The sequence below is a fragment of the Lissotriton helveticus genome, chromosome 5_1, assembly GCF_964261635.1.
Source record: "Lissotriton helveticus chromosome 5_1, aLisHel1.1, whole genome shotgun sequence".
NCBI classification, from domain to species: Eukaryota; Metazoa; Chordata; class Amphibia; order Caudata; family Salamandridae; genus Lissotriton; species Lissotriton helveticus.
In genome coordinates this window covers 750,436,803-750,462,328 of record NC_136065.1, presented here as the reverse complement: position 1 = coordinate 750,462,328, position 25,526 = coordinate 750,436,803, and the positions used below count along the sequence as shown (strand labels likewise).

At 49.7% G+C, this 25,526-nt stretch overlaps 1 protein-coding gene across 4 annotated transcripts in view; it reads left to right on the top strand.

Moving 5' to 3' along the window:
• GBF1 (golgi brefeldin A resistant guanine nucleotide exchange factor 1) overlaps positions 1-25,526 on the top strand; it is a 2,365,494-nt gene that overhangs the window by 732,730 nt on the left and 1,607,238 nt on the right. For all 4 annotated transcript variants that reach the window (XM_078643218.1, XM_078643217.1, XM_078643220.1 and 1 more), the window contains exon 12: positions 18,524-18,735. In XM_078643218.1, coding sequence (XP_078499344.1) covers positions 18,524-18,735 — 212 coding nt within the window. The remainder of the gene's footprint in view (positions 1-18,523; positions 18,736-25,526) is intronic.

Genomic DNA, 25,526 nt, shown 5'->3' with positions numbered 1-25,526 from the left:
TGCATGAAGGGCAAGGCGGTGCACAAGCGCAGTTTGTCCAGGTGGATCATCTTGTGTATCAAGATCTGCTACGCTCACACTGGTAAGGAGCCTTCTGAAGGCGTTAGAGATCATTTCACCTGGGCTAAATCGTCTACTTCTGCCTTGTCTAGGGGTGTTCCTGTGTTGGACATCTGTAAGGCCACAACTTGGGCCTCCCTCCACACTTTTGCGAAGCATTACTGATTAGATTCCGAAGTGAGGAGAATGGCCTCTTTGCGCGCTTTGTTTTGCAATACTTTTTAGTATAGAAGGGTGGACACCCTCCTCCGGGAATGTGACTGCTGTGAGATTCTATTCATAAGGTGAGGAATCCACAGGCAGCTGTATCAATCAGAAGAAGTTACCTACCTTCGGTAACGCTTTTTCGGGTGGATACAGTATCTGCCTGTGGATTCCTCACTGACCCACCCGTTGTCCACCCTCTTATACTTTTTTTTTTTAAATATATTTTTTATTGCGCAGATATAAAAAAGGCACAAAGCATACAGTCATCAACACCACTGACATGTAACTGGTAATAACATGCTGCTCCAAGGTCAATACACAGCCGTATACGGCCCACATCCCGGAGGCTGGGTGGCGTAGGAGTAAAGCATGTATAAGAGAAGGGAAAATTGCATTTGTGCTCTAAGGTTACGATACTATCAGTACCTTCGCCAGTTTTCTCATATTGCACTTTTATACTACATAACAGTTTAACAATAACCAATTACCCCATGAATGGCATCACTAGTACAGATCCGAACAAAGTAGGACATTTATGTGAGGGCTAGCTAAGGGGCAGTCATTATAATGTAGTACGGACCCATGGGAATCACAGCTATGTACAAGCATACATATTAAGGAATATCGGCGTGGCTACTTGGGGCCCCTACACCGGACCCAGACATCCCACACTAGCCCCCTCCCCATCACAGTCAGACTCCGAGTCAGCGGGAGTAAATAACTCAGCGCTGGTGGCATCCGAATCATCCTCCGCCAGCCCCTCCATGCACAATATTCTCCAAGCGAGCAAATCATCCTGCAGTTTCTCATCTTGCGAGTGCTCTGCATGTGTGTCTCTTCAGCTAAGGCCCATTCCCTTGCCTTCCTTAGCCAAGGGGAAATCTCGGGCGCCCTTTGACCCATCTAAGTGATAGCCAAGCGTCTCCTCGCCAGAACTAGCAAGAGTTGCAGGAATTTATAGGACAGCTTCTTTTTTTTTTTGGGCTTGGGCACCAGAGCCAGCAGACAGTGGAGTGGGTCCAAAAGAAGCTAATGTGCGTGGCTCGAGCAATGTGGGCCACCACCCTGCGCCAAAAGTCCCGAACCAGAGGGCATTCCCACGCCAAATGCAGGAAACCCGCCCTCCGTGTCCCACACCTAGGGCATTCGTGACACCTATCCGCCGATATGCGATGTAGGGAGACAGGCGTCATATAGGTGCGATGGACAAAGTTAAAATGTATAAGCTTAAAACGTGCGTTGCAGGAGACCTTACGGGTCAAAAGCCCAATCCGTTTCCGTTGGTCAGGTTCCAGTTCCACCCCCAAGTCCGCCGCCCAAGCCGGTGCCGTCGGGGGGGTCGAGTCTCGGCGCATGGCCGAGTATAGAAGGGAGATCAACCGTTTACCTCTCCCACAGGATAAAATGATGTCAAGAGTATTGGTGAGCGGAGGCGCTTCTGGAAATTGGGGCCACGTTATCCTGGCCACGTCCTGAAGACTTCTGTAGTGGAGGTATTGCCCCCCGCCTAGCTCAAAGGACTCCATGGCACCTTCAAAGGACACGAAGGTGTCGTTCGGGTAGAGGTCCGCCAGAGTCTCACATCCGCCAGATCGCCACTCCAGATAGGACATATTTTCTTCCAACCGGAGTATCGGAGCCAAGATCCAAATTAGGAGCTCCCTATGAAATGGAGCACGTCTCAACACCCTTTCAACAAACCGCTGCCAAATTCCGGCTGTGTGCTGCACCACATATGGTAGAGTGTTGTCGGCGCCGCGACCCTGCATCAAGGCCTTCTGCAGGGCCTTGTCATCTGCCTTACCAGCCAGCAGTGCCAGTTCCCAATTATCATTTTCGGCGAACCACCTTGCGGCTGGGAGAAGCTGCGCTGCATAATAATACCGGTCAAACCTCGGGGCCTCGAGGCCTCCTTCATCCCAACATCTCGTTATTGTGCGTAGAGCCACCCTGCTGCGCCCACCCGCCCAAAGTAGGGAGGTAAGGAGCGAGTCCAACGTGCGAAACACTCGAGGAGGCAACGGACATAGGGTGTTCTGTAAGACATATAGAATCCTAGGGAGCATCACCATTTTGGCAATTGCCAATCGCCCCATGAGGGAGAGAGGAAGCGTGTTCCAAAAGGCAACAGATTTGTGGAGGGACTTGAGTATTCTGTCAACATTGTGAGTCAGTAGAGTCTCTTCAGATGTGGCCACCTGAATGCCCAGATATCGGAACGCCACTCGCTCACAACGGAGGCCTAAGTAGGGAAGATCCGTGCCTGGGTCTGGGACAGAGCTCGTCAGTGGGAAAACTAGAGATTTGTTAAGATTGATACGCAACCCAGAGTCTGCACCAAATCGGTCCAGGAGCTGCAACAAGGCGGGGAGGGCCTCAACGGGGGAGGTCAGATAGAAAAGCGCATCATCTGCGTAGAGGGAGACCACATTGGTAGTGTCACCCACCACTATCCCCCAGTTCTGCAGTTCAGTGTGGGCGGAAACGGCAAGGGGCTCAATTGCAAGAGCAAACCGGAGTGGGGAGAGAGGACAGCCCTGGCGGGTGCCTCTCTCCAACGACCACTCGTCCGAGCCGGCTGATCCTAAGCGCACCCTGGCTCGGGGCGCCCCATAGAGCACTCGGACCCAATCGCGAAATCCAGGTCCGAACCCCATTTTCTGAAGCACCTGCATCAGATATCCCCAATGTACCGTATCGAAGGCTTTAGCCAAATCAACTGAGACCAACACGTGAGGACCCTCTCTTCCCTGTACCTCGTGCAGTACATGATTTAGGCGGCGCAAATTCATCGCCGTGTTACGACCCAGGATGAATCCGCACTGATCGGAGTGGACCAGCCGGGTCATGAGTGGGACAAGGCGAGTGGCCAACAATTTAGTAAGGATTTTTGCATCTGTATAATCAAGGTGATAGGGCGGTACGCCGCGGGATCAGTACTGTCACCGCCCGGCTTCAAGATCATGCACACCTCTCCCTGATTCATAGTGGGTGGAAGGGCGCCAGTGTGCAGAGCCTCAGTGTAAACTTGCAACAGGAGGGGGGCTAGGACGTGCCCGAAGGAATGATAAACTCGGCCGGATATCCATCCCCACCAGGGGTCTTAGCGCGAGGGAGGGCGGCTATCGCCGCATTAATCTCACCCAGTGTCAGCTTCGTATCAAGTTCTTTTACCGCAGCCTCCGGCAGAGTCTGGAGGTGTAGGTCCTCAAGGTATGAGTGATAGATATCCTCCGTAATCAACGGGTCAGCCTCATATACAGCCTGTAGATGGCCCCGAAGAACCTCGAGTATATCAAACTCAGAGTGGACCATAATTCCATTAGAGCCTCGCAGGGCTACTATCCTTTCAGGTGCGAACTCACGACGAAGTATCCAGGCCAATAAGCGGCCAGATTTATCCCCATCGCGGTGGAGACGTTGCCTGTACTGGCCCAGTGTAAATTTGTCAAGTCGGGTGAGTGTGTCATGTATCAACACCAAGGCATCTTTCTCCGCCTGCTGATCTACCGCGTCCGGATCAGATCGGGATTGAGCGCGTTGAAGCACAACTTCCGCATCTTGCAGCTCAGACAACAATTGTTTCCGGACCCCATACAAGAGGCCCATACACTCGCCACGCACCACTGCCTTCAAGGCTTCCCACTTTGTAGAGTAGGGTAGCTCATCTCCCCCCCCCCCCAGTTGAGCTCCAAATAGTTCGACAGCGACGCCGCCACATGTTCTCTGCCCACCTGATCCTGGAGGAGGTCAGCAGGCAGCCTCCATGTGCGTGGACGTGCAGTTCCATCAGGCCACGGCGCCATGCATGTCACTGGGGCGTGGTCCGACAGATACCGGGCCTGATGAGTAACCGTCAAGGTAAGAGACTGGGTGAGGTTAGCCGCAAGAACGCGGTCAAGCCTACTATGGGTACCGTGCGTCGGAGTGTAACACGTGTAGAGCTTCTGGGCGGGGTGACAAGCTCGCCACACGTCTATTGCCCCAAGATTGTGCATCACTTCCCGTAAACGCGCCGTCATACGGGGATTAGTGCCCGACCTGGGTGGATGACGGTCCAACTCAGGTGCAATATGCAATTGAAATCCCCAAACCAAAGGAGGGGTGCGCCCAAACTAGAAGCCACAAGATCCTGGATTCGAGAGAAGAAGGCCGGGTCATCAGTGTTCGGGGCATAAGTGTTAAGGAGTATGAGTTCCTTGTCATCCAATCTAAGCCTCACTAATAGGTACCTGCCGTCCACATCTGCATCAATATACTGAACAGCGCAAGGAATCCCCGGGGCCACCCAAATGAGGACCCCCCTAACATAGGAGGAGAAGGAGGAATGGAAAATCTGGCCCCTCCATTTCCTGGCCAGCCGCTGCGCGCCGTCCTCGTCTAGGTGGGTCTCTTGTAGACAAGCAACCGAGACCCCATGTCGTTTAAGGAAGGTGAGGACCCTGTGTCTCTTGGTGCAAGTACCCAAACCATGCACATTCCACGTTAAAAATTTAAAACCCATGGCCAATGAGTACGCCCATTCGGCCACAGTATAGGTACAACCTGACCCGCCACCACTCGGTCCCCACTGTATTTAAATCTGGAGATGAACTTCATCCCACCCCCCAAAAACCCCAAAACACGGAACTTTTGCAATAACAGCCTTCCCACCCCCACCCACGAGCAAGAGGATAGCAACAAAGAAAAACGCCACCACGCCCTTCCCCTGCCAGTGCCAGGACGTACACAGCCACCCCATACAACACACTCAACACACACTCACACACAACAAGGCAACCCCACCCACCCTCCCTCCCAGCTCCCCAAGAGACCCAACGATCCTAAGACAACACCCAGGCATGTCTTCTCACCTCTGTCAGCAGTGTGGACACGACGTTACTCAAGGCAATAGTCGGCCCCACCCTCCCCTCCCCGCATCCCAGGTCACAAGGGCGCAAGTCCTCTGGTAATTTCCAGTATCCAAAAGCCCCAGCGACAAGGAGAAGGCTTGGTAGCCCACCAAAGTGTTAGTGCGAGGTCACCCAATTGGAGGACATCCGCACAGAATGGTACATTCAACTCAAGTCAAAAAGTTATTCCAACCTTGGCTCAGAGAGGGCCGTTTCCGGGACCACTGGGGCTGTAGAGTCCGTGTCAGGTGGCGTTTCCTGCAAAGTGTCTGGCACCAAAGTTTCACCAGGGGCAGGAGCCCCGGTTGAACTCGAACCCGCTCTCATCGGTGAGGTTTCCATATGAATAGCTCCATCTGCCCCTACTGTAGGTCGAGTCTCGGGAGATCCGTGGAGCCAGAACGGCGTCCTCTTCTCCCTCAACACCTCTTCTGCGGTCTGGTCCCCCAAGCCTCAAGTGAGCCACCTCGCTCACCCGGGGGCAGGTCATCTCCCCTGATCTCAAGCCACTCCCATACCTCCGCTGGTGTCTCAAAAAAGTGTAGTCAGGGTAAATTGACACGCGACTGTTTTCAATGATAAGGGACTCCGCCTCCCTCGCAGCCCTCAGGATACAGTCACGGTCCTTATAGTTCAGAATCTTAGCGATGAGGGCTCTAGGAGCCTCGCCTGGGCGCGGAGGGGGCACAAGGGCTCTATGCGCCCGTTCCACAATGAATACGCTGGACAAACCAGTCGGGCACAGATGCGTGCGGATCCAAGTTTCCAGGAAGCGTTCAGGATTCCTCGCCTCCAATCGTTCCGGCACTCCCAGGACCCTTATGTTGCTCCGACGGGCCCTCCCTTCCGCATCCTCGTCTCTCCAATGCGCAGGTGGTAGAGGTGAGCTGGGCGCCTGATTTTTGCAAAGAAGCGACCTCTCCCTGTAATTGTGTGATATTGCCCTCTGCGTCCGAAACCTTATCTGCCACCTTGCGGAGGTCGGTCCGTAGTAGGTTAACATCGATGGAGACCGTCTCTATCTGTTATCTGTCGCTCCAGGGCACAGTGGGATCCTTGAATAGCCTTAAGGATTTCAGCTCTAGACGGTTCCGCAGGACCCTCACTCCCGTCGTCAGGCCCCGTCTGCCGTGTGATCCTCTGTGACTGCAGGCGTGGAGTAGTATACTGCACGATTGTGTTAGGTTGGGAGGCCTTCGAGGACCTATCTTTACGAGTCGCCATAGCGATAGTTGCAGCACCTATCCAGTGCGTTCCACGGTGGTCACTCTGGGCCCCGCCCGTCAGAGAGGAACCACTCGATCGGGCCTGGGCCAGGGACAGCAGGTACAACGAGGCCACACCAGGGCTCACGGCTAGTGCAGTGCTCGGGACAGGCCGGGCGATCTAGTAACCAGGGCAGAATGGAGGCAGCGTGCACACGTCTCCCCCTCAAAGCCGGGAGCGCAGTGGAGGGCAGAGTCCGGCAACAAGGAGCGGGACAGTCGGGTCAGTGGGCACGATCACCAACTCCCTCCATGGCTCTCTCCATCCCCAGTCAGCAGCAGTCCAGCTCTGAGGCCTCTAAGAGCGCCCCCTCGGAAGGGCGCACAGCCGCTGTTTAAGAAGTAACAGAGGTGCACTCCGCCACACCCAGTCACAGTCCCAGCAAGGAGCCGCCTGGTTAAGGTAGTCGAAATGGCGGGCGGGTGGGGGAGGGGCGCAAGTATGATCATATCACCAAAGGCGCCTCTTCTCGCGACCCCCCCAGGGTATCGAGGTACCAACAACCTTTAAGAGGGCAACGTATTGTAGTCTGCAGTCCGGGGGGGGGGGGGGGGGGGGAAGCAAGTCCGCAGCTCCCGCGGGGCACAGCAATGGGGCCAGGCCGACCGCCCAATAACTCGGGACCTGCTTCACTGACTGCACGCCTCGATTAGGGGTCAGGGCAACAGTACTCACGCTCTCCGCCGTTGCTTGTAGGATCCTCGAAGACCAGTCAGGCCATCCCCGGCAGTGTCAGCGCCTGGGGCGGAGCTCCACCGCAGGAGCACAGCGCAAGATGGACGGCGCCTCGACTCCGTCACCACGATCACTGCAGATCACCGGGGTCTCCCAGCCACTGTTCCCAACCTCTTCAATCTCACATTGGCAGTCGTGGATAGAGTGCCGGGGTCCGCCAAGGACTCGCCCGGCCTGGAGCTCGCTGCACGTCAGTCCCGGGCGGTCCGCCCGCAGCTCGGCTTTGCGACCCAGGCCCAGACCACGGCGTCGCGTGAATCAGCGCGCCACCGCAACCTCCGGCAGTGTCGTCATCTCCGCTCACGGAGGGGTCCGGGACCGCTCCTTCGAATCGGGAGGTCTCAACCGGGTCAGAGTGACTTCCGATACAATTTCCAGATAAGTTGACAGCCCGGGCAGGATTTAATTACAGGATTCTGTAGGTCTTCGGGACGGAGCTGGTGGAGCTCACGTCCTGTCGGCCATGTTGCTTGGCCACGCCCCCCACCCTCTTATACTTTAAAAAGACGTGTTAGTTAATATTGTTATTTCATATTGTCATTTCGAATTGCCTCTATTTGCCTTTGTGTAGGTTTATATGAAATGTTTGCTTTCTTTGTTTTCCTATTTCACTTTACACTGTGAGTAAACTGTGAACTATGTATACATTGTCTCTATGGTCAGTCTGCCCGTTTGCCTCGGTGGCATGGAAAAAATGGGTGGAACTGACGTCATTATGCCGACGTTGTTCTCTTATGGCTCCGGTGATGTCATACAGAACCGCGTGCGGAGCCATGGCATTGTGACGACCTCATCGGCGTGGAGGGTTAGGAACCATTCTGCGGAATGCTGGCGCAGGGGACAATTATAAGGTGAGGAATCCACAGGCAGAAACTGTATCCACCAGAAAAAGCGTTACCGAAAGTAAGTAACTTGTTCATCATCTCCCTCAGACCCAGCATACATCAGGGCCAACTCCTTCCAGACTCACTAGTCAGCCATATGCCTGTAAGCATGTTATCGCCCAGAGTATAGGTGATACACCCCTACTAGATAAGGAGAGCAAAAAGATAGACGTGGCAGGTATGCTCGTCGATGCTCAATCCTTGACACACTGACACATCACCATCTCGGTCGATCTGATTTTCATGTAGAACGAGGGGCACTGGCTCAAGTTGGAGGAGCTCTACTAACATCTCCCCACCAGTACAAAAAGCGGGGCCAAGATCATGTTGCAGAGGGCAAGCTAACATTGAATACCACTATTAAGTGTGCCCTCAATGCTGCTGACACTGCAGCATGAAGCATCAATTTGAGAATCCTTATCACCGCCACGACTTGCTGCATGTTTTCGCCTTCAAGCCATGAGTACAGCAGTATCTGGTGAACCCTTTCTTCAATGGGGAGCACCTCTTCAGACCGCAGGTTGACCAGATGTTCAAGGAAAATTAAATTGGACACCAAAACCACAAAATCCTTGGGGGCACTCCAAACTCCTTCTACCTATGGATCCTTTCTCAGGTCCCACTACAATCTTAAATTACCTCTCCTGAGATCTCAACCTCCTTTCAGAGGCAGCAAATCCAGCAGACTCATAGGTAGGGCTACATAAGAGGGGATTACAAGGCAACAACTACAGAGGCAAAGATGGTCTACCAAGGGGCCACCCCTGCAAAGCAGTGACTTGCTAATGTTTCCCCCCTCACAAACACATTACACTTGCCGGGAAAGGAAAACCACAGACGTTTCTACCATGGTGGGTAGAAATCACCTCCGACCAATTGGTACTTAACATCATAGGAAAGGGTTACTGGTTGGAGCTTACAACCCCACCACCAAACATTCCTCCGTGCAAACCAAACTCCCCAAAACATTATCACATCCTTCAGTAGAAAGTAGAGGCCCTCACTCAAGGGAGCCATAGAGCTTGTGCCGCCCCACCACCGCGTCAAGGGAGTGTACTCCCTTGTGTACTATTTTTTCCCACAAACTTTATTGAATTTTATGATTAAAGCATATAGTATTACATGACAAAGTTGCCCATCCCAAAAAACATATATAATCTTGTTCAAACTGTAACATATTAAAGTAGTAAGTACAACAGACTTCAACATTGAGTGCACCATAACAAAGATGAATAGTAACATGGACACAGGCTTGATTAGTAAGTGTAAAACCCCACCCACCTGGATCCCAACCCAAACTAACAACTACTATGTATCTCTTAAGGCCAGCAACAAGAGAAGAGGAGGGGGAGAAACCTGGGTGCCCAGGTGAGTTTTGTGTGATATAGGTGAAAACCTAGTAGACATGGGTGATAATGAGCCCTAATCATATGCATTAAATAGGGTATAATCATATCTGAACCATTGATTGACTGCTCATTGGGAAACTGCCTGCCCACCAGGATATAACGTTTGTGTGTTTAAATCTTTCCAATAGTATGTCCCACTCCATAGAGATTTGGGTCTTGCGTAATTTCAAACTTTCTTCACACCCAAGGGACACGCTTTTGCCAAGTCCCTCTGGCATAGGTCCTCCTGCAAGTCTATTAGTTTTGGGGGCTTCAGAAACTCCCATCTCCTGGTGACCAAACGTTTAGCCAGTAGTCTGGCCAGGTTTTTAAATCTTGTTCCCTCCTTGCTGCTCCCAGATCCTCTGGGCTTCCACCGTATGCTGCAGCCTTCAGTGTCCCTAGTCTGGCCTGTGACCTCCCTCAGTACTCCCCCTGTACTTTCTCGTTTCCAAGAAGTACGGGTCTCTCCGATCCATTCTAGACATCTGCCAATACATCCCCTCAGAGCACTTCCACATGTTGACACACCAGGATGTCATCCCTCCACTGGAACAAGGAGACTTCATGACAGCCCCCAACCTGAAGGATGCCTTCTGTCACAACCTGATGAACTTTGCGCATTGCCGGGCACTCTGGTTCGGGGTATGTGGCCAGTATTACCAGTTAAAAGTTCTGCCTTTCTGAATCACCGCATCAAGGATGTTTACAAACTGACTTTCCATGGTAGCCATTTGTCTCTGGCAGAATGGATCACACGTCTTCCCTTACTTGGATGACTGGCTGATGATGAGCGCAACTAAACTGTAGTCTTTGACTTAGACGCAGGCTACCATAGACATACTATCTGGTATAGGGTATACCATCAATAGCAAACAATCATGTACTCAACTCTGTTATCTGGAAATCCTATCCCAACCCAGCAAGGGTTCAAGCTTTCCAGCCGTTGCTCCCCTTTTTCAGCCTGATCGCCAAATAGCGGTCAGGATAGTCATGCACCAACTCGGCATGGTGATCTGTTGCATTGCCACAGTTCCCCATGCCACATTACACATGCACCTGTTGCAGGAATGCCTAGCTACACAGTGGTCACAAGCAAAGGGTCACTGGGAGGATCTAGTGTCCATCTAGAACCGCATTCATCGCTCTTTGTAGTGCTGGAAAAGCAAGAAGCGGATTCACTGCCAGAGTTGACCATTACAACTAATGATTCTCTCGCTGGGTGGTAGTCACAAGGAATGTGGCAACTCCATCAACAAGGTCTCTTCATCAACTGTGTGGACCTTTTGGCCATCGTGCTAGCATTCAAGGCTGTCCTCAGTCACATCCAACCCAAATTGGTCCTCATTCTCACAGACATGACCGCCATGTTCTACCTGCAGAAACAGAGCAACACTCACTCTCCGCAGTTACCTGCATTCTCCCAGGGCATTTGGCAGGGGGCCATCCATCACAGAGTCCAACTCCTGGCAGAGTACTTACCAGGAGTACAATTTTGTTTACCTACTTAGCAGGATGCACCAGCAAGCCCACATGTGAGCACTCCATCCACAAGGCCTACTCCTGTATTTCCATCAGTGGAGGTTATCCTACATAGACCTCTTAGCCACCGCCCAAAACACAAAATGCCCCAGTTTCGCCTCCATGTACCCACATCCAAAGACCTTGAGCAATGCACTATGGATGACCTGGTCTGGGATATTTGCCTGTGCATTTCTGCCTCTCCCACTTCTTTTGTTGTTCGGAGGCTGCAGCAAACATCCCCCATCCTCATCCTGGTGGCTAGCTTGTGTGCCAGACAGCCCTAATTCACCACCCTCCGAGACCTCTCCCTGTATCCTACGAGAAGCTGCTTAACCAGATGAACCTTCTCACACAGAGCCAGGCATGCTACGATACCCAAACTCCAAGCTCTTAATTCGTGAGATTCGACTCCTGAGATTTTAGAACTCGGTTCCCTCAACCTGCCTTCAGAATGTATGACCATTCTCAAGAAGACCGCAGGCCTACAGTGAGAACCTGTTATGCTGCCTAATGGAAAAGATGTGTGCACTACTTTATTCCAAGTCCAATTAACCCTCTTCCAGCAGCTGTCCAAGGCATTGTTTTCCGCTTCACTTGCAAAATTAGTCCCTCACTTACACCTCCATCAGACTTCATTTAGCTGCATTTGCTGCCTACGTTCATAACAGGGAACACTTAACTCTTCAGGGTTCTTCTCATTAAGGCCTTCTTGGAATGACTCAGAATAGCCATTCCTCCAGAGTGCCGCTTTCCCCTGTGTAGAACCTCAACATAGTTCTCATAAGACTTGGGACCATCCATTTGAACAACATCCCTCAATCCCTTTGTAGTTCTGTTTTTTGGAAGGTGGCCTCCCAAGTGCTTCCTCCCTAAGACGTGCCAGTAAAGTTTATGCTATAACATTGGAGGAACCCTTCTTTCATGTTTACAAAGATAAGGTAGTCCCTAGAACAAGCCACACGAATCTCCCCAAGTTAGTCTCTTCCTTCCACCTCAATCAAACCATCAAACTCCCAGTGTTCTTTCCACATCCAGATTCAGTGGCTTAGAGAGCTCTTCACTCATTAGATGTCAAAAGGCACCTAATTACATTGAAAGAGCAAAACCCTTCTGTAAAACACGGCAGCTCGTTGTCTTTTTTTAGAAGCCACTCAAGGGTCATGCTTTCTCTAAAGCAGGAATAGCATGATGGTTCGGTAAATACAGCTAGACCAGTTAGGCCAAAGCCAAAAGACCTTTGCATGTCCCTCCCAGACCCCACTTTACCCGCAACTAGGGGGGCCTCTATGGATTTCCTCATTAACATCCCTATAGCTGCTATCTGCAATACAGATGCCTGGTCTACTACACACATTCAGCAAGCATTACTGTGTAGATGTCCTTACATGCCAACAAGCTAATGTGAGCCAGACTGTACTTTGTACACTTTTCCAGCCCTCTGCAACATCCTTCTGGCTAACAACCGCTTAGGGGAGAACTGTTTTACATTCAATGCACAGCATATGTATTTACAGCTACACATGCCACAAACCGAAAATATTACCCAGTAAGCGTCTGTGTTGTGCAGTGCTATAGATTCACATGCCACCCCCTTCTCCCTGAACTCTTTGATTGTTGCAGATGCTTTTCTTGCTTCATTTCTTGCACGGTCATCTGCTGTATCTATATGCTCTATTTCCAACCTCACCCGCTGTGCGGAAAAGCAATTCAGCAATGGAACCTATACCCATGTGCATTACCAACAGTAGGTGGCGTCCCTATACCTGATAACTCGAAAACTTCTTCAAAGAAAAACAAGTTGCACACGTCCGAGCCAACACTAGGCAGAAGGAATATGCACACCATGTGAATCTACAGCACTATATGCCACAAACAGATGCTTAATGATAACATTTTCCTTCACTTGTAACATGTTTTTCATTTTCCAGTGCTGAGTTTAATTTCCATGTCTTACTTTAGAGTTTTACATTGTGTTTTTAAGTGTATGGACTCAGACGTAACAACAATACTTTAACCGCTTCGGTGCGTCGGACGGCCATCGGCCGTCTGATGTCACGGTGGGCGTGTTCAGAGAACGGCCAGGGGCCGTCCGAACCGCTCTCGTGTGGAATTCTCCTACACAGCGAGGGTATTCCGTCTGCAGCGAAGCGGCTAAAACATCATTGTTTGACTATCTAACTTATTTTTTATAATTTGTATCTGAAAGAGACAATTAAAGATTCCTTACCTTAGAATTACCCCTAGCGTCAGACTGGATCCGGAGAATTTTTTGTCCGTAGTACTCCTGCGCGTTGAAAGGTGGCGTCGGTCTGCTCCGAGTTTGTCATTGACGTTGTGGTCGCCAGGATGATGTCGCGGTAGCTACTTAGACGCCTGACATCAGTTCTTTCTTTTTCTGCACCAGCCAGCACAAATCGGGAGAGAGCGGTACCGCCAGTCACTTTTTGACTGACTTTTTGACGACTTTTGTTTACGTCGTTTTGAGTCTTCAACTCCTAGTGCACGTTGGAGATGCCCGGTTTCAAGGCTTGCAGTTTCTGCCGAAAGTTAATGTCGGTGACGGATCTGCACCTCGTGTGCCTGTGGTGACTGGAACGCGACCACGACCCAAAGTCGTGTTCTGACTGCCCGACCATGAATCCAAAATGGTCCCCAAAGCTTCTCGAGGCCCGGCAGTCGGCTCCTCATCGTTCTAAGTCCCGGTCGTGCAAGAGGTCAAGGGACCAGTCCCGTAACAACAACCACCACCATCCCCCTGGTTCTTTACTGCCAGATTGGCAACCACAGGAGGGTGGGAAGGACTGGGAGGTGTCTGCAGACACCGGGTCTGGGGGCGCAGTGGACAAATGCATCCACTGTAGGGGCCTGTGTTCGACTTCATGGTCATAGTTTCTAATCCCGGCTGGTCCACTCAGCCTTTCATCCATCTGAGGTCGATAAAATGAGTACCATTGATTTGGGTATCAATATACAGCTATTATTCAGCGCCTTGAGACTTTCAGGTGACGTGCAGTACACAAAAGTACATTTTTTTTATGTTAACTGACCAGTTGGAGTATGATCCGGACTGGCAAAAGTAGTTGAGGGATGCCAGTGGTCTGGATTCTTCTCCAGACCTAGGCATGTTGTCTCCTCCTACCATGGCTTCCTAGGAGGGAGCTTCTTATGCAGTGGTGTTGCAAAGGGCGGCCGAGGCTCTCAACCTCAAGCAACCTACGGTGGCGGTAAGGACTAACCTCCTGACAGAGGTGCTCCAACCTGCAGTGAGCTCTTAGGAGCCCCTGCTGCCGTTTAATGAAGCCATCATTGACATCAGTTTGGGCACCTGGTCCAGGCCCAACACATGGGCTCCTGTGGATAGGATGATCGCCCGGCTCTGGGTGATCCCTCTTTTCTCTTACACACATCCCTCCCCTGAGAGCTTGGTGGTCCAAGCCTCGACGTCTAAAGGCGCCTTCTCTACTGCCCCAACTGATATGGAGTCCAAAAAGCAAGAACAGCTTAGAAAGAATATCTTTTTTTGCTCCAGCTCGGGACTGCAGTCGGTAAACACTGCATGTCTGTTTGGCTTTTACACCCACTCCGTGTGGGATACGTTGGCCAGGTGCTGCCCCAGTGCCCGGAGGAGGCCCGGGCCGTATTCTCCCATGCAGTTGCCGAGGGGCGAGACGCAGCCAAGTTTACCGTTCGCTGTGGACTGGTCACCGCTGACTTGCTAGGCATGACAATGTCTACGTCGGTAGCCTTTCGACGTTACGCCTGGCTGAGGTCGACTGGTTTTTCAGGGGATGTCCAAGCTACTCTTATGAAAATGCCCTTTGATGGCCGTCGCCTATTTGGCGACAAGGCAGACAACACACTAGAGCGCTTCAAGGACTCTCGGGCTACGGCCAAGTCTTTGGGCCTAGCCACCATCCGCCCTGCGCAGTCTGCTTTTCACCCCTTTCATGGCTATGGTAGGGTGCCCTGCCATGTTACGCCCAGACCTACAGGCCGGCGCAAGCTGATCAGTCCTTGCGCGCCCGGGGACGTGGGAACCACTGCCCTGGGTCAGAAAGCCAGCGAGTGGACCAGTCCACCACAGTTCCTTCTGCCCTCCTAGTCCGGCCTTTCAGGCTCAAAAAGTGCCAGTGGGCAGCAGGATTCGCCATCACCCCCCACTGGCGCACCATCACCTCAGACAGGTGGGTTTTGCAGATAGTCCAAACAGGCTACACCCTCCCCTTCAACACTACCCCTCCCTCCCCTTCGAGACTACTCCTCCATCCATGCTACCTCAGCACCATTGCATGTCGGAGAATCAGCTGGCCCTTCTCCAAGAGGAAGTTTCGTCACTCTTGCCCAAGGGAGCTATTGAGAGAGTTCCTGCCCCAGAAGTAGGTCGTGGTTGCTATTCCCACTACTTTCTGGTGCCCAAGAAGAACAAAGGCCTGCGTCCTATCTTGGATCTCAGAAACTTCAACCGCTTCCTTCGGAAGAAAAAGGTCAAAATGTTGACGCTAGCTCAAGTCCTGTCTGCCCTCGACCCTGGAGACTGGATGGTAGCGTTGGACTTGCAGGATGCTTATTTTCACATTTTCGTCCTGATGGCCCACCGGCATTACCTCCGGTTTACGGTCGGCCATGAGCATTTTCAGTTCACCGTGCTCCCCTTTGGCCTTTCCAGCGCCCCTTGGGTGTTCACGAAATTGATGGCGGTGGTTGCAGCTCATCTGCGCAGATCAGGGGTTCCAGTTTTCCCTCATCTCGACAACTGGCTGTTGAAGGCGGGCTCACCCCAGGCTGCCGTCTCCCACCTCCAGACTATGGCGGACCTCCTCCATTCGCTGGGGCTCACCGTCAACGTGCCAAAGTCACACCTGACTCCCTCTCAGAAGCTCCTTTTCATTGGAGCAGTTCTGGACACAACGCAGTTTAGGGTTTATCCTTCCGTGCAGCGAGTCCGGGATATTCGAGCTATGATTCCGATCTTTCTGCCCTTTTCCCGGGTTTCGGTCAGAATGATCCTGTGGCTGCTGGGCCTCATGGACTCCTGCAGCCTGCTGGTAGATCATGCCAGGTGGCACATGTGGGCTCTGCAGTGGGTACAGCATCAGGGGAATCTGCCCGATTGCGTTCAGATCTCTGAGGGCACAGCACGTCAATTTGCAGTGATGGCTAACGAAGCAGGATTGGGTTAGCCGCAGATCCCTCTCCTTTCCCCAACCGAAGTACACAGTGGTGACAGATGCATCACTTCTAGGATGGGGAGGCCACATGGGAGAGCCGGAGATCAGAGGCCTCTGGTCTCCGGCGGAGTTCGGGCTCCACATTAACCTTCTGGAGTTTCGGGCGATCCGTCTTGCACTAAAAGCTCTGTCGGGGTATGAGTGTTGCAAGTGTTCACGGACAACACCACCACCATGTGGTACTGCAACAAACAGGGTGGGGTGTGGTCGTGGACCCTATGACAAGAGGCTCTCCGTTTCTCAACAAGGCTGGAACATCAGGGGATATCCCTGGTGGTACAACACCTGGCAGGTTCACTCAACTCCAGGGCGAACGAACTCAGCCGCTGGTGCATGATGGATCACGAATGGCATCTTCACTCAGAATTGGAACAAGGTCTCTATCAACAGTGAGGAGATCCTTGGTTAGATCTATTCGCCTCTGTGGAGAGCGCTCAATGTCAGCAATCACTCGCTAGGTGCCACTTTTTGTCGCAAGTGGAGTTGCGGTCTTCTATATGCCTTCCCACCTATACCACTTCCGCCCAGAGTGCTAAAGAAGATCAAGCGCGACTGGGCCAAAGTCATTCTTGTGGCTCCGGATTAGGCTCGAAGAATCTGGTATCCTGAGCTGTTGCACATGGCCATCGATTTTCTGATCAGACTGCCTCTTCAAGAGGATCTTCTGTCACGGCAGCAGGGGACGGTCCTCCACCCGAACCTGTCCAGCCTCCAAATCCTTGCTTGGAGATTGAGCGGAGACAGTTGACAGCCTTCGACTTTCCTCCCGTAGTCTGTGATGTTATCCTGGCAGCCAGGTGTCCCTCCACTAAGTCGGTATACGCCTGCAGATGGAACACATTTGTGGCATGGTGCACAGCAACGGCTGTGAATCCCCTTTCTGCCCCTCTTTCTGAGAATCTCTTGTTCCTCCTTTCTTTGGCGCAGCAAGGCTCTGCTCTGGGCACCATTAAGGGCTATCTCGCAGCCATTTCAGCCTTTCTTAGGCTTCCTTATGAGCCTTCTCTTTTCAAGTCCTCTGTTGTAAATCTCCTTCTCCTGTTCCCTTCATAATGCTGCAGTGGGACTTGAACTTGGTTCTTACCTATCTGATCTGGCGCTCCCTTTGAGCCGCTTCATAACTGTCCTCTCAAACTTCTTATTCTAAAAACTGCTTTTCTGGTTGCCATCACCTCTGCCTGCAGGGTGAGTGAGCTGGGAGCCCTATCTTCGAAACCTCCTTTTCTGGCTGTTCATCCGGAGAAGATCGTCCATAGAACCAGGCCTTCTTTTCTTCCCAAGGTGGTTACTTTTTTCAACATTGGTCAAACCATCACCTTGCCCACCTTCTTTCCTCCTCCGCTTCCTTCTAAGGAGGAAGAAAGGCTCCACCGTCTGGATCCAAAACGTGCCCTTTCGTTTTATTTGGATCGCACCAAGCTATTCCGGGTGGATGACCAGCTCTTTGTTGGCTACGTGGGCGCCAAAAAAGGTTGGGCCGGACACCAACTGACCTTCTCTAGGTGGGTTGGTTTGTGCATTAAATCTTGTTACTCTTAGGTAAAGAAGGAACCTCCAGTTGGACTGCGCACCCATTCCACCAGGGTGACAGCAACTACCACTGGTTTGGGATGGGGAGTCCCTCTCAATGACATCGGTCAGGCAGCTACGTGGGCATCTCAGCGCACGTTCACAAAACACTACTGCCTGGACAGCCAAGTCCCGAGAGACGACTTCTTTGGGCGTTCTGTTCTCCATGACTTTATAGTGTGAACTTCTTTTGGTGACCTACCTCGGGGGTTGGTATTGCTGGGATATCTATTCTAAGGTAAGGAATCTATAACTAATTATCCCTTTCAGATGAGCAAGTTACTTAACTTCAGTAACAAGTAAGAGACATAGATTAGTTATAGATTCCTTACCGCCCCACCCATCCGCCCAGTTCTGGGAACTGACATCTAGGGTCAGGGAATCCCTTTCAGGGCCCTAGTTTTGTGCACCAGTGGTCAATGTCTTGCATGGCTCTGCACTTCTGGCGTGGAATGTCGTGTAAAAGAACTGATGTCCGCGCTCAAGGGCGGTGTCTAAGAAGCTACAGCGAAGTCATCCCGGCAACCACAATGCCAACGACGAATGCGAAGCCGACCAACGCCACCTTTCGACGCGCATGGGTACTGCTGTCGAAAAATTGTCCGGATCCAGTCTGACGCCTGGGGTAATTTTGAGGTAAAGAATCATCTATGTCTCTTTCAGATATATTGTTACCGAAGGTAAGTAACTTGTTCTTTATGCATTTGATCAGTTTCTAATGGTGATTGACATATCTCTCATTTATCGGTATCATATTCTTGTTTCCATAGGCGTTGCTCTGGTTCCTTATGGTCTACCATGTATTCGTGAACTCTTCCGTTTCCTCGTTTCTCTCATAAACCCCCATGATAGGCACAATTCTGAGGTGATGATCCATATGGGCTTGCAGCTGCTCACAGTGGCTTTGGAATCAGCAGCTCTTTCAAACTATGCCTCTCTTCTAGGGCTGGTTAAAGATGAACTCTGTCGGCATCTCTTTCAGGTAATCCTATAGTGTGTTCCTGTTTGCAGCTGAACGTGACTGTAGTGCTAGTGTTATGCAAAAAGAGGTGTCCACTACTATGTATAAGTAGGATGAAGAAATAATTCCAACTACTCTGTGCTCTTTTAACCAATTTTGTGTTGTACTTGTGTCATTGAACATTCAACATAATAGAGTTTGATTGGATTGCAGATAGCATCTGTGCGTTTGTGTACTCTTATTTAAACTGTGTTGTCACTGCAGCATTACAGCTTTGTAACAAATATAAAAGAATACAAAACGAAGGAATTCTAAAAAAAGCAAAAGACCGCTCAGTTCTTTCATGGCTACGATAGCATTCATCAATTATTTTGAATTATTGCTTGTACGTTATATTATTTTGCAAACTCTCTAAAAAAAAATCATGTCACAAAAGTGTGTATGCAATTAAAAACCGGTCTATTTGATCATTAATCAATTTTTGCCTAAACCAAGAAAACAAATGTATACCTTGGGACAAAGTACAGTCATTGAATTATGTTGCAAACGAAAGCAAATTTTTCATTTGTATAGAGAACAGTCATTGACAAAGCCAATAGGTTTTGACTATGTGAGACTCGTAGGTTTTCACAATATTTTTTTAGCCATGTTGTACAGCAAGGCTTGCAGAAATTTAAAAAACAACAACTGAAAAGAAGAGGAATGACGCGATCAACACTGGCCCACTTTTTATAAAAAAATAAATTTCAGTCAGTCTGCACAGCAGTCGCATTGCTGTACAAAATAAAAAAAATTAACAAAGCCAATAGATCTCCCATATGCAAGGCATGTGTTTGCTTAGCCAATACTTAGGAAGAGAACCCTATGACTCTGCCAGTGCAGGCAACGTCCTAGCATTTTTTTCTGGCGGGAATAGACAATTGGTAAGGGCAAGCAACAATGGGGCAAGGTTTTGGAGTGATGACGCAAGAAACATGAGACGTGGGGGAGGTTGTGGGGTATGGAGCAAGCAACAATGGGGGAAGGGCTAAATTTAAGTATCTGGTAAGTGATGCCTGCATAGCATAGGCTGCTTTTTAACACCATGTTTACTAAAACGCTACTGATAGTTATATACACTTACCTGGCTTTGTAAATATTTTTTTATTTTTTTTACTGTCACTGTCCAAGAACACATTGGTTTTGTCAAAGTCATTTTAAAATACCTGCCTGTTTTATGTACCTAGATAATATGTTACCTTGTAATTTCAGGCACTGGCATTGAAACTGGTAAAACAATTAGCTACTGAGGGGTGAGCGCCTGAGGACAGTAAGAGACCTGCTCTGGGGTGTAGATATTAGTAGTGCAGCAAGTACATTGGTACCAGGGCTAAGGAGATCGCTACTGCACCACAGTTACTGCAGTTTTTCAGAGGTATGGATAGGGAGGGGGGCACATAGGGCAAGTTCATTGTTTGGCATGTAGGGGTACCTGTTGACTGACCTGTCAGTAGCCTGGGGGCAACAGGTGCAATTCTACTTGTTTCTTAAAATTAGGGCAAGTGTGGGCTTGGTACGGGCCGGTCCCTGAATGTAGGTATGAAGCCAAAATACTCACAAAAAATGAAAATATTGAAACTTTAAAATGGCCATTGTTTAAAGATGAAGATCATTTGACATGATCTTATTCTGTATAGATTTGTGTGCAGCAAGTAGCTGCAATGTCTCCCCCAGCCCTTGTGTATGTAAATGATCATCCCAAACACACAGCATGATTATTTATTTATTTATTTTGAAGGTCTTATATAGCGCGAACAAGATCCTTGCGGATATCAGAGTGCTTTACATTAGGTCATGCTGGATATACAAACGAATAAATGCAGGCACATCAAGTATCCAAAACGAAAAGAGCAAAATGAGGCATTAGGGTACAGGAACAACATATAACTGTTGAGTTAGGTCGCAGTCAGAAAGCGTGCCTAGAAAGTCTAGAAGGCCCCTTGTCGAAGTAGGGGTTAATGGTAAGGGGATTGTTGGTCTCCGTGATTCCTTAGTCTATGAGTAGGTGAGTTTTGCCATGAGGAACGCTTTCGCTTCCTTTTTGAATGAAACCGTAGAGGCATTCAGTCTGGTTTCTGGGGGAAGTGAGTTCCATATCCTGGGCGCCATCCCAAAGAAGGTTTGTTTATGTGTTTTCTTCTTGTTGAATCTTTGAGGTTTCAATAGCAGTTTTTCAGCACTTCTTGAGGCTCTTGTCCCACCCGAGATCGTCAACTTCTGTGCGAGGTAGCTGGGTGCTCTGAGGTGTAAGGCCCTATGCGTCATGCATGCTATTTTTAGGTGAATTCTGGCTTCAAGCGGTAGCCAGTTCAAGGCTTTCAAGTCTGGCGAGATGCGCGCTTCTTCTTGAACTAGTGACGAGTCTCGCTGCTGCATTTATTGTGGCTCTTAGGGGTGCTGTTGTAGCTTTAGGAAGGTCACACAAAGATACACTTCCATACTCCACCTGAGGGATAACTAGCGCTTGTACTGCCAACTTGAAATCGTTGGCTGGCAAGAATGTTTTTAGCTTCCTCAGTGTGTTTATCTGGAAGTTTGCTCCCTTTGTTGCATTGCTAATGTGTTTCAGCATAGTGAGGTTGCTGTCAAGAGTTATTCCAAAGGATTTAGCCGAGTCTACAATGTTCGGTTGACCGTTGAATGCAGTAATGTGTTTGATCAGATCTTGCATAAAGGGGACTTTGGTGGGAGGAGCTATAAGGAGGAATCCGTTTTTTTGAGCGTTCAATTTAAGATGGTTTTCTGCCAACCAAATCTGAGTGTTCCTGAACGTTGTATTGAGCACTTTATAGGGAATGAATCTTGAAACAAAGTTGTGTGTCGTCAGCGTACATATGATATTGTACGTTAGACTCATGTAGCAGTTCGGTGAGAGGTTCCAGGAAAAGGTTAAACAATGTCGGAGTTAGTGCGGAGCCTTGTGGAACCCCCAACGTGACTGGTGCGGAATTGGACAGAGTGCTGTTGACCTTGTTTTTTTGCGTTCGGTTATGGTGGAAGGAGGTTAACCAGTTTAGCACTGATCCCTATAGCCCCATTCTTTGTTTTAAGCGCTCTACTCGATTCTCATGTTTAACCGTGTTAAATGCTGAGGATCGGTTTAGCAGGATGAGTAGACAAGCTCCGTTCTGATCCAGGATTTGTAGCGCATCATCAATAATGTGTGTCATGGCTTATTCGGTGCTATGACCTGCTCTAAAGCCTGATTGGTGTTTGTTAAGAAGGTCAAAGTGATCAGTATGTTTAGTCAGTTGGTGATGAACACATTTTTCCAGTAGTTTGGCCAAGATTGGAATATTGGAGATAGGACGATAGTTGTTTAAGTCAGTAGGGTCGGCTGTGGGTTTCTTTAGTATGGGAGAAACATGTCAGATTTTGAGGGTGTCCAGGATGCAGCCTTGTTGGAGAGAACTATTGAAAATGTTGGTCCAGAGAGGCAAAAGCCATGGGGTTAAATCTTTTTTATTTGTATTTTATTTATCAGTTTTGACAAAGAAAAGCAGAAGCAACAAACTGAAACTCAGTCACGGTCATTACACATACAGAATGTAAAATACCACAAAGTGATCCAAAGTACAAAGCATACAGTGAGCACAGTGTCAAGCATGCACATCAAATACAATAAAGATATGAATAGGCAATGGCAGGAGAGAATGACATAAAATTATTACAGTGTGTAGGACAGTGGGTCAGAGGGTGTCTTAAGCTAATCAGGATGTGCACGCAGGTACTCAGTCAGTAGTACCCAAATATCTGAGGGTTTAGAAGCAGCTGACAGTTCCTCCGGATACAGCATAAAATTATCTCTGCAGTTAATGGCATCTAGTAACCAATCCTGAAACGTCGGGGCACGCCTGCAATCCCAGTTCATAGATACTCTGCGCTTCGCTAGCAACAACATTATGGACACGAGTTTTTTCTTCATAGCTCTCAACGGCACATCAAGGCCCAGTAAACACAGTCTGGGAGTACATGGCAGTGTGCAGGACATCATTTTCCCTAAATGATCTGTGACTGTTGTCCAAAATTGCTGCACCTTCTCACAGCACCATGCCAGATGTGCGAAGTCCGCTTGGTCTGTCCCACAGCGTTTACACTTAGCATCAGCCCTTAGGTTATATTTACACAGTTTAAGTGGAGTGTGGTACATTTGATGGATATTCTTATAATGAATGATACGAAGGTTACCATTGGGGGTGAGTAGTGTGATCAGTGTGCAGCTGGCCGTCCAGTCCTCCTCCGTGAGGGGTGCATCCAGCAGAGTGGACCATTTATTACGCGCTTTTTTCTTATCTGCTCCAATCTCAAACTGGACCTGCTTGTACAATCGAGATATTATATGTGCATGAGTGGTCGATGTCCGCAACATTTGTAGTGAATGCAGAGTAGGAGGTTCTTCTGGGAAGGAAGGGTAAAATGCCCGGGCAGCGGCTCTCAGTCTATGATAAATTAATCTAAACAAAAGTGTTTGGTTGTTTATGTAAGAGAGGTCTTCTGGAGCGAGAAATGTGTGATTCGGGTACAAGTCACCCAGCGTATTTATGCCCACCTGTTCCAGCAGAGCCATATTGTTCTTCTCTAGCGTGACCGATAAGCCAGAATGGTACTGCAATGGAAGGCTAGGGGCATATGTGGGAGTTTTATGAGCTAGCTGACTAATCCGCTGCCATGCTTGAGACGTGGTGCGCACAGTGTTAATTTCCTTCAATGAAAGGTGTGGCCGGGCGTGGGACAGTATGCTGGTCAGTGGTATCGGTTGAGCGTCGCCATCCTCAACTGCCAGGTGGGGTATGTACCGCACCGGGTGATACCAATAATATGCAAAGTGCGCCTGAGCACATAAGTAGTAGAGGTATACATCAGGAACTGTAAAGCCCCCTGCACTGTATGGGAGGGATAGCGTCTGAAGACTTACTCTAGCCTGTTTCCCCGCCCATATTAACTTTATGAAGCCTGTACGGAGCCTAGCAAACACCGATGGGGGGGGGGGGAGGAATGGGTATATTTATGAATAAATAGAGTAACTTGGGCAGAATCACAATTTTCAGTAGGGAGATCCTATCGGCCAGTGAGAGAGGGAGCGATATCCATCTTTGTATTTTTATTTCTATGCGGTCAATTGCCATCCCGTAGTTTTGTATTATTACTAGTTCTGCATCTCTATGCACCCAAATTCCTAGATATTTAATTGGGTCATCTTGCCAGACGAGGGGGAAGTCCAGTTGTGGAGCTTTTGTGCTGTCAGTTAAGGGGATTACAGCGGACTTACTCCAGTTTATATGTAGGCCAGAGTGTCGGCCAAACTTCACATACACTCGAAGCAGTGGGGGAAAGGTTATTCTCAGGGTCACGTAGGTATAAGACCATATCGTCAGCATAGAGCGATATACTAATTGGACGTAGTTGGAATCCAAGTGCAGTATGGGCATAGTGTTGGCGGATTTTGCAGGCCAGGGGTTCTAATGCAATCGAGAAGAGGAGAGGGGAAGCGGGCATCCCTGCCTGGTGCCTCGTTAAATAGGTATAGAGTCTGAAATGTGCCCGTTGATTTTTATGCATGCTGTGGGGTTTGTATATAGGAGAGTGATCCACGTCAACAGTCGTGGGGGAGGCCAATCCGCCGCAGAATTGTAAGCATGTAAGGCCACTCTACAGAGTCAAAGGCCTTGGCAGCATCCAGTAATACTGCCACTGCCTGGAGGTCTGGGTCTAGTTGGTGTAGGAGAGCGAGGATCGTACGCAAGTTGTGTGTGGTGGACCTATCAGGAATAAAGCCTGATTGGTCAGTAGTGTAAAATCATGGGCATGAGGGGTTGTAGTCTTGAGGCGATAATCTTAGCCAGTATCTTAAGGTCTGTGTTTATTAATGATAAGGGTCGATACGATTCCGGCTTTGATGGGCATTTATCTGGTTTCAGAATCGCTACTATGAGCGCCTCCCTCAATCTCTGCGGAAGAGTGCCATTGTCATATGCCTCGTCATACATTTCGAGGAGATGAGGGATTATCTCCTCTGAGTAGGGCTTACAAAATTCTCTAGTGAACCCATCCGGTCCCTGTGCCTTCCCATTTGGTAATGCCTTAATGGCCGCCAGTGTATTCTCCTCTGTGATCGGCTGCGCGAGATATTCACGGTGGGTTTCCGATAGCCACACCAGCGCTATATCTTCAACATATTGTAGTGTTTCAGGCTCTGTGGCTGTATATTGGGTGGTGTAGAATTTACTGTATGCTTGTGCGGAGGTAGCTAGTATTCCCGGGGTATCATAGTGTGGTTGTCCCTCATCATCCTCTATCAGTGTAATCGTATGGTGCTTGTGTTCTGTGCGTATTTTCTGCGCTAAAATGTGTCCTGGGCAACCCCCCTCCCCTAGTCTACGCGCCCTATTGCGCCTCGGTGTGTATCGTATTTCATCATCCGCCAGTGTGTTGTATCGGGTGACCTCCTCCCGCATCGCCCCTAGAGTGGCTGCATTATGTGTAGAGTCATACTCCGCTTCCAGTGAGCGAATGTTGTTCTCGCAGGTTTGCAACTGTGTTCGTATGTCTTTCAGTATCCCTGCAGAGGTGCCATTGCAGACCCCCGGTATCGTTGCCTTGAAGCCCTCCCATAATATACCTGCACTTTCTACAGAGTGGGCGTTCTGAGCGAAGAAGTCCTCTATGGCAGTGTGTATTACCTCCCTATATAGAGGGTCCAGCAACGCCGTAGCATTGATGAGCCACACAAAGGGGGGGGGGGGGGGGGCATATATGTGGGGACATCCAGGGAC